The sequence below is a fragment of the Aquarana catesbeiana genome, linkage group LG02 (genome assembly GCF_042186555.1).
Source record: "Aquarana catesbeiana isolate 2022-GZ linkage group LG02, ASM4218655v1, whole genome shotgun sequence".
Taxonomy (NCBI): Eukaryota; Metazoa; Chordata; class Amphibia; order Anura; family Ranidae; genus Aquarana; species Aquarana catesbeiana.
In genome coordinates this window covers 144,959,452-144,969,207 of record NC_133325.1, presented here as the reverse complement: position 1 = coordinate 144,969,207, position 9,756 = coordinate 144,959,452, and the positions used below count along the sequence as shown (strand labels likewise).

The window sequence follows — 9,756 nt, the reverse complement described above, 5'->3', positions numbered from 1 at the left end:
ACAGTTTGCATTTAAAAACTGTTTTGTTGGTCCATGTCAAGGGACCTCTGTATAAACTGTGGTCCTAGCTCTAAAGTTTCCAGGGCCTCCATAGTAGGAGCACATATATCAATGGAAAGGGTAAGGGCAGGTGTGCCTGGAGGGAGCCCACCCCTCCTTTAAAGGCATTCAGTACATCTCTGCACCCAATTTGATCAACTGTACAAAAAAAAAAAATGGAAACCACCCCAACCTATAACTAGCATGTGCAGCAATGCACATTGTAACACAAACAATCCCACCATTTCCCTTCTTTGTGCACCTTGCTGCAAAGGCTAGTTATAGGTTGGTGGGTGTTTTTGTGTGGGGTGTTAACCATCTGTAGTCTCTGGGCTAGATTCTGAACCTCCAGAAGTTCTCCCTAGACCTGTCCCAGGAGATTCGGTTTCTGGGCTATCGAATCAATTCGATAGAACAGAATCTTTCTCCCACAAGAAAAGGACAAGGTCCAGTGCACGGCTGCTATGCTGCAGACCAACCAACTGGTAACAATAAGGCAAATGTCAGCATTAGGGGTCCTGTCCTCAACAATGCCAGCTACTCAGTGGGCAAGACTACACTTCAGGAGTCTACAAGCCTTTCCCCTAAGGTCATGGGATCACAGCTTAAGTTCCCTGGACACGAAGGTGAAGATTCCAGCCAAGGTGAAAAGGTCACTATGGTGGAGGAATCGGGAGATCCTATCAAGGGGCCTGACTTGGGGCTTCTCAGTCAAAAGAAGACTAACAATGGATGCCAGCTCTTGGGTGTGTGTGTGGGTGGGGGGGGGAGAAGTTGGTCCAAGAAGGAAGCGATAAGGTCCTCTAAATTGGAGAGAGTTGAAGGTGATAGCTTTATCTCTAGTGATATTCGCACAAGTTCTCCAGTATCACCACGTACAAGTGTTGACAGACAATGCCGTGGCTTATCTAAACAGATGGGGGCACAAGGTCCTTAGAAGCACTGGCAACAGATTCTTATATGGGCATAGAAACCTTTACTATCCTTGCCCGCAATCCACCTAAAGGGGACCCTGAACAGAGTGGCGGACTTTCTAAGCAGGTACCCCATTCAGCTAATCTCACTGGTTTTACAGAAGATCCAACGGGAAGGAGTACCAGTCATTCTAATTACTCCATTTTGGCCAAAAAGGGCCTGGTTCTCGACTGTTCTGGGGATGGCGACCAAACCTTGTTGGCATCTACCTCTCAGGCATTATCCATGAAATTTTCTATCCTGGAGGCATTCTCACATGCAGGTTTCTCTCCACTAGCTGGAATTCATGCACACTCAACCAGAGCGCTTGCAGCCACTGGGGCAGAAAGGGCTGGTGCCACCCCTGAAAAAATTTGCAAGGTGGCAATGTGGTAAAGTTTTTGTGCGACATTACAGGCTGGACCTCGCATTTGGCAGGAAGGTTCTGCAGGCTGTTGTCCCACCCTAAGGGGGTAAGTCTCTGTTATCCTCTCAGGTACTGTCCTGAAAGACACTTTGGGAAAATTCAAGTTAGACTTACCGGTAACTTGTTTTTCCATAAGTCTTTCAGGACAGCAACGACCCGCCCTATTAGTTTCTATGCACTATGCTGTGACTAACGTGTTTGTTCCAGCTGGGGCCGGAGGTTCTCTTCTACAACTGATGTGTGGTAGTGAGTTGCTGCCCTTTAAAGATCTGGAGGAAGGAGGTGTTTCCTACGGTCCAGTGGGTGGAGTCACAATCTCTCAGGTGCTGTCCTGAAAGACTTATGGAAAGCGAGTTACCGGTAAGTCTAACTTTGAATTTTTTTTTTTTTTTTTTTTGTACGTTCCATCTGTGTATGATGTGGCATCTGAAGGTCCTGAGGCCCAGACCTACAACAGATTGGGTGGACACTAGCATCTGACACAGTTTCTTAGTAGCCTTATTGCTGCCTGCAGACTAGACTAGGACTATTCTTGTGCACGAATGTTAGTTGGGCCCCAACACTAGCTGGCTGAAGAGTTGGGTCTAAAAACTGCCCCTTACAGCAGCTGCACAGACCATTACATATTGCAAGTGCTAAGAGGTATCGCTCAGGGGACCTTGCACCATATCCTAACTATTCGCAGTGCACTCTACACCAGTTATAATAGTGTTCACATTGCAGGTAATGCTTATATGCACTGTTTTCTGCTGACTTGTGCCGATTCCAGTTTAATGGTACAGACCTCTATTCTAAGTTGCTTTGGCATAATACTATCAAACCGTTCCAATATATTGAGTTAAATTACCACCACAGTCTTGTGTCTATTTCCTGGTTAATCCACAACCAAGTTAAAGCGATCTACAGTCCTATCTAATATTATTATTATTATCATTATCATCATCTCGCAGTGACTTTGATTCAACCAGGTGTCAGAAGGGCTGAGGTTGTTCTTGGAGTCAAGGTGCAGAACAGAGCCCAAATTACCAAGTGGCTCCTTGGGGGTAGGGCTACATGAGTGTTGTTGAACCAGGGTCTATTCAAATTTGCAGGGCTAAAAGGAACCTGTCAGAGATATAAGGGAATTAACTGTATTAGCTAATTTTTAAGGGTCCATTTACACATTGACCTTGTGTTGCTCAGTACTTATTTTTCTCCAATCGTCTTACAGGGCAGCATCCGAGAGATGGGCTCCTCCTTCCTGCAACAGGAAACACATTAGTCCACCATTATAAATTTGTTAGTCTCACCTGTGTGCCTCAGTTGTTTTGTGTTTCCTCCGGACCCACAGGAGCTGCAAACATTTGTTATTTTATCCAGTCTCTGTGCTTTCTGCATGGGACTCCCTGACCAACATCCCATTCAACCCGGGGGCCTTGGGATCGCGAGCAGGGGCAGCAATCTGAGCCTCAAGGCTCTGCCTGAAGTTTTGCCCCTACAGAGGGGTATGCAACTATTCCCCCCCCCCCCCCCCCTCCAGCTGCACTACATGCCGCCAGCATTTTTCCCCACAGCTACTGCTCCTCGATGGTGGAGGGCCATCTGGCTGAGCCCCGCACTCCAGGTGCTTTAGAGGCTCCCTCACTGTGCAGACAACCTGGCCGCTGACCCTCCTGCTCACTGATCGTGGCAAGAGGCCGGACACATCATTTCCAATGGTCCGGTCGGCGGCCATCTTGGTGGAGGCTGGAGCCTTCAGGGAAAAGACCTTTAATGTGCCCCCTCCCTATTGGAAACCCAGGAAGGAGGACGCCAGAGAGGACATGGCAGGGGCAGGTGTCCACCAACCCGCACAGGGTCAGCTGGGGACGGGGCTGGAGCAGGAAGCAGAAAGGGCTCTCTAAACAGAGGATCCTGGTGGCCGGCCAGGTCGGACGCTTCTCTACCCTGCCCTGCAGATCCTGCATGTCAGGACAGCTCCAAGGTAAGCCAGAGCACTCTGGAGTCACCTCTGTCTTTACCTCCCTACAAACCGTACAGTTGCATTGTACACTGCCAACCTCACTCAGGCCCTTTGTGCTTACTTGCAGGCAAAGGCCCCAGAGGAAAAAAGGGCGCAGACCAGAGCAAGGCATGTGCCTCCTGCGGTCACCTTTTTTTTTTTTTTTTTTTTTTTTTTTTTTTTGTTTTGTTTTTTGTTTTTTTTTTCCCTGAGTGAAAAAAGCCACTATGCCAAAAATGCATAAAATGGTGGCTAAGGAGTCAAAAGGCAAACTCTTTTAAAAAGGCAATAAAGGGCACTATTGGGCCAATAAGCTCAGAAGTAGAGAAGCTGGAGGTGCCAGCAAGCTCTAGCCAAGCCAGTACCCTATCTAGTGTATTCTGATAACTCCGAACAAAACTCAGAGGGTGGCTTATGCTGGGATTCCGAGGAGGATGACTCTGCATCAGAGGGCACCCTATTTCCCTCAGAAGACACAGATAATATTCCAAGGCTCGGTCTCATCTGGTGTGACTTTTCATGCAACTTGGGACTGCAGAGTCGCATGACAAGTCATACCCATGACTTCCAATGAGTACAGTTCCTATCTGCAACTTCAGGTCGCAGTGACTTCAAAGTGGTCCCTGCACTACTTTGGTCCCACTTTGATGTGACTTGAGGTCCATAGACCTCAAGAATACACAGGCATGGTTTCAAGACATGGCATCAAAATCGTGGCAAAATTGCATCAAAAAATGTGCAACGTTCAGGTTGCAATAGTGGAACCTAGCCTAAAGGCTATAGCAGACACACTGGGTATTAAAGAGCAAAAAGCTGCAGGGCTTTCCCTGCACATCAAAATATACAAGGGGTTGCAGCCCAGAAAACCCAGGAGGAGGGCTTCATACCAGGTGTGGTCAAGCGCAGTTATCCATTTGCAGAGGAAGACACCAAGACTTGGGCAAAAATGTCCCAAAGTGGATGCCTCCCTCGTGAGTCGCAAACAAATCTGACTTAGCTTTTGATGCGGAGCATGAGAAGCAGGGGAGGCGATTTTGAATCCGGCAATGGTGTCCACCTGCACAGCTTGCACCTTATTAGCTGGCTGTCTCAACTGCAAGCGTTGCTAGGAGACATGTCAAGGGAAGAATTAGTGAGGACCATTCCCACACTAACCAGAGTGGCAGCTTTTCTAGCAGATGCCTTGGCCGAAATGGTATGATGTCTTCTAGGGCCACGGCCATAGGGAAGAGAGCACTGTGGCTGAAAGTCATAGGAGGGGACATCGCCTCCAAGAATAGGCTGTGTGGGATCCCATTAACAGGAAATTTTCTGTTCGGGCCAGACCTGTAAACGGTCCTGGACAACACTGCAGTGCAGAACAAAGGGTTCCCCCCAAGAGGGGAAGGCGCCGTTTTTGTAATTCCAGGAGATTTAAGCCGCTCAACAGAAGAACAGAGGTATGCATGGCCACAATAAACTTGCAAGATGCATACTTGTATGTACCCATGAAGAAAAGTCATCAGATACCTAAGGTTCACAATCCAGGGGCCAATGTCCACCCTGCATCTGCAGTACATATCTTTTGCCTTTCGGCATCTGTTCTGTGCCCAGAATCTTCTCAAAGATTATAGAAGAAGCACTAAAGGGCCTGAGACAGCAAGGCATAGGCATGATACCATACCTAGACAATCTGCTGTTCTTTGCAGGTACAGCAAAACCTAAACAACCTCTGCGCAGGTATTTCCTATTCACAAAACCTGGGGTGGATCGTAAATACAGAAAAATCATAGCTGACCCCAAGCCAGAGGTGGTATACTTGGATTTTGTGCTAGGCGCCAGAGTAACCAAAACCCTCCAGACGGAAGAAAAAGAACGAGGCAGTGCTAGGACTGATGTCCTCGATCCCAGCCATCACCTGGGCACAGTTCCACATGAGGCCTCTACAGAATCACATTTTGACCCAGTGGGATGGTGATCCATCATCCTTAGAAATGTCCATTCCTATCCCTTGGTTGGTTAAACAATCTCTTCAGTGGTGGCTCAATCCGCTTTGTTATGCTGAGGGGTGCAGATGGGCGCAAGCCAACCTTGTGAGGATTACCACAGACGCCAGTACCCTAGTATGGGGTCTCTCTGTACACAAGGGGAGATGTAACTCCAGATGGTCTCAAGCCTCTTTTTGTATATGAGGGAATCAAAAGCCATAGAGAAAGCGAGAAGAGCATTGCAACCAGCTATCCAGGGGAGAGATGTCCGAATTCAGTCAGACAACGCCACAACAGTGGCATACCTGGACAGGCAAGGAGAGACAATCTCCTTGTTTGAGCATGACAGAAGCAAATCTGTCATGGGCTAAGGCCAACATCCGATCAACCTCGAGAATCCACTTGAAAGGGACAAACACGCTGGCAGACTTTCTAAGTCAACAGACCATAAAACAGACAGAGTGGTCTCTAAACCAAGCAACCTTGTGGATCAAACCTGAAGAGTGCCCCAAGTAGATCCTGTTTGTCTCAAGGACAAATGCAAAACTGCCAAGGTTCTTCTCGCTGGATACCACAGATGGCACGTTCAATCAAAGCTGGGCACACCAGCCGTGTTATACATTCCCTCTGACCGCCCTAATACCAAAGGTGAGCCAATGAATCATGGAAGAAAGGGCAACAGTGATACTCGTAGCACCTCACTGGCCCAAAGGAACATGGTTCAGTCACTCAAAGAAACTGTCTCCAGCCGCACCAGATACAGCAAGACCTACAGGACCTCCTATCACAAGGGTCAGTCAACCACCCGAATCGCAAACTCATGAAGCTTTCGGCTTGGTTACTGAGAGGGTGAGGCTGCAAAAAGAACTTTCGGACAGAGTGGTCAACCCCATTCTAGCCAGCAGAAAACCCCATAACTAGAGTGAGAAGGAAATTTTGTCTCCTGGTACGGAAACAAACAGGATTCTGACAGAGAATCATCCTAGTGATTCGGGATTTCCTGCAGGAGGGAGCAGACTTCAACCTCTTGGAGCACGCTGAAGGTACAAGTGGCAGCACTTTCCCCCTGTCTGGACACCAGATTAGCAGAGGACCCATTTACAAAGATTCCTGATCTTGTTAAATAGAGCCAGACCCGCTAAAGTCGTCAGAACTCCGACATGGAACCTCTCCACGGTGCTCAGTGGATTCCTCTCTGCCATTTGAACCACTGGAGGAGTGCTCAGATAAAAATCTTACACTAAAAACCGCACTTTTAGTGGCCCTAGCATCGGCCAGGGGAGTAAGTAAGTCTCAAGATTTTTTACACAATGGAACCCTAGTGACTGATCCAGGCAGATAAAATCGTCCTCTTGCCAAATCAAGTTTTTCTACCAAAAGTCTCCAACCTTTCACAGGATGCAGAATGTGGTTATAACATCTCTTCCTAAGTCAATGGATAGCAGGAAAAAAAAAACACGTACCACAAACTAGACATAATCGTAGCTTATCTTGAGAGAACAAAGGGCTGGCAAAGAACTGCCATGTCATTTGTCCTCTATGCAGGAGTCAAGGCAAAACGTGCATTGAGACTCACGATGGCCTGATGGATAAACCTTGCCATACAGATGGCCATTTGGGGACAAAACCTTGCCACCCCCCAGTAAGGTTAAAGCCCACTCGACCAAAGCCTGGGCAACCTCAGTCGCAGAAAAGGCAGGGGCAACTCCGGAGCAGATCTGCAGGGCAGCGACATGGTCGAGCTTCTGTACCTTTGCAAGTCACTACCACAGCGACTAGCTGTCCAAGACCGAACATTGATTGCAAGGTGCTCCAGACCTTATCCCCACCCTGGTAAGTATTGCCTGATACATACACTCAAATGCTGCCCTGGAAGACGATTGGAGAAAACAGTTAGGTACCTGGTAACTCCTTTTTTCTAAGAAGTCTTCCAGGGCAGCACTAGTTCCCACCCTAAGCAATTGATACCGGGTATTGTGGGGACGCATTGGCTTACTGAGAGTTCCTTTGGTGCTTTAATACTACTGAGGCACACAGGTGAGGCTAACAAATTTATAATGGTGGACTAATGTGTTTCCTGTTGCAGGAAGGAGGAGCCTATCTCGGATGCTGCCCTGGAAGACTTCTTAGAGTTACCAGGTACCTAACTGTTTTCTGGCTATTTTTCTCTTCCTCTGCTGCCTTCCCGGTGTGCCTGGGCTCGCCCATCCCACTGGCTGGTCGCTTGGTCCTCCAGAACATCCGCTGGCTGTCCGAAGACGCAAACAAAGTCAGAATTGGGTCTCAGATCTAGTAACCTGGAAGCTATGTCATGACCAAAGACCTTGTACAGCCCACTTCCTGTTTCTTGTCTGGTAAAAAGCCTAAGCTTATGACATTGTGCATCTCACTGTCCCTCTCACTCAGTCTTTTTGGGTATGAGTCTTTCAGCATGGCACATCTTGACTTGGCAATATTTGCCCACTCTTTGCAAAAGCACTCCAAATCTGTCAGATTGCATCTCCTGTGCACAGCCCTCTTCAGCTCACCACATAGATTTTTCAATGGGATTGAGGTCTAGGCCATTTCAAAACTTTAATCTTCTGGTGAAGCCATTCCTTTGTTTTGGATGTATGCTTTGGGTTGTTATGCTGAAAGATGAAGTTCTTCATGTTCAGCTTTCCAGCAGAAGCCTGAAGGTTTTGTGACAATATTGACTAATATTTGGAACTCCTAACTCCCTCTACCTTGACTAAAGCCCCTGTTCTGGCTGAAGGTAGAACAGCCCCAAAGCATGATGCTGCCACCACCGTGCTTCACTGTGGGTATGGTGTTCTGGTGATGTGTAGTGTGTTTTGCGCCAAACAGATCTTTTGGAATCATGGCCAAAAAGTTCAACCTTGGTTTCCTCAGACCATAACACATTTTTCACACATGCTTTTGGGAGACTTCAAATGTATGTTTGCTAAATTTAGCTGGGCTTGGATGTTAAAAGGCTTCCATCTTGCCACTCTACCCCATAGCCCAGACATATGAAGAATACGGGAGATTGTTATCACATGGACCACACAGCCAGTACTTGCCAGATATTCCTGCAGCTCCTTTAATGTTGCTGTAGGCCTCTTGGCAGCCTTCCTGACCAGTTTTCTTCTCGTCTTTTCATCAATTTTGGAGGGACGTCCAGTTCTTTGTAATGTTGTTGTGTCATATTTTCACCACTTGATAACTGTCTTTACTGTGGTCCATGGTATATCTAATGCCTTGGAAATTCTTTTGTACCCTTCTGACACCTTTTACAATGAGATCTCTCTAATGCTTTGGAAGCTCTCTGGGGACCATGGCTTTTGCTGTAGGATGTGACTAAAAACATTGAAAGACCTACTAGAACAGCTGAACTTTATTTGGGGTTAATCAGAGGCACTTAAAATGATGGCAGGTGTGTACTGACTCCTATTTAACATGAGTTTGAATGTGATTGCTTAGTTCTGAACATGGGTACATCCCCAGTTATTAGGGGGTGTGTACACTTGTGCAGCTTCGTTTTTATTATTTTTTTGCGTGGAAAATTCTGAATATTACTGTAACAAGGGATGTTTACATTGCTTGTGAAAGCAATAAAAGTGACCAAAATCTTCTAAAGGGATGGAGGAAAAGAGCGCCCCCATCCCTCCGTGCTCACGCACAGAAGCAAACGCATAAGTCGCGCCCGCATATGTTAACCGTGTTCAAACACATGAGGTGTTGCCGCGATCGTTACAGCAAGAGCAATAATTCTAGTGCAATACCTCCTCTGTAACCTGTAAAAATGTAAAGTGTTGCCTATGACCACCTACCTCCTAAATAAACATAGCAGCTGCTTCGGTGTGTACACATTGCCATGGCCTTGAAGACTGACTAGCTTCATAGTGTGGTAATTTAACTTGACATGTCAAGTTTCACAGGCAGCATCGCCTGTCAAATTTGCCTGAGCTTAATGGGGCTGCGTAGCAACCACAAGCCAAATGCTTGGCTTGCAGTTGTAACACAGCATTTCCATGTAAGATTCCCATTTGGCTGGACATTCAGGAGGCAGCAGTATCACTCCTGCACTAACAGTGGGAGGCTCTTAAAGGGGCATTAAATACCAGGCGTGTGCAGGTTTTAGGGGTTCCCTCTTTCCCCCAAATCGCCCCAGTGCAGCTGCAGAAGAGCAGAATGGGTTACTCAGGAGTGTAGTGGTGCTGTTGCTGCCAGACAAGCACTGCCAACTACCTATCTATGCAGTGAGGCGGAAGGCAGAGTACTGTTGAGATCACCTTGAAGATGGCGCTGGAGGAGCAGGATCGTAAAATGCAGCTACCTGCTCCTTCTGCCACAGGCTCCAGCCTGCTTCTATTTAAAAAATAATCAACTCGTCAAATTATCAACTC

General features: G+C 47.3%; 1 protein-coding gene across 1 annotated transcript in view; it reads left to right on the top strand.

The window, feature by feature from the left end:
- Nucleotides 1–6,031: 6,031 nt before the first annotated feature.
- The window catches only part of LOC141126557 (cell division cycle-associated protein 7-like), a 46,428-nt gene continuing 42,703 nt past the window's right edge, over nt 6,032–9,756 (top strand). Inside the window, exon 1 of the mRNA XM_073612482.1 lies at nt 6,032–6,217. Within this exon, the coding sequence (XP_073468583.1) occupies nt 6,032–6,217 (186 nt within the window). The remainder of the gene's footprint in view (nt 6,218–9,756) is intronic.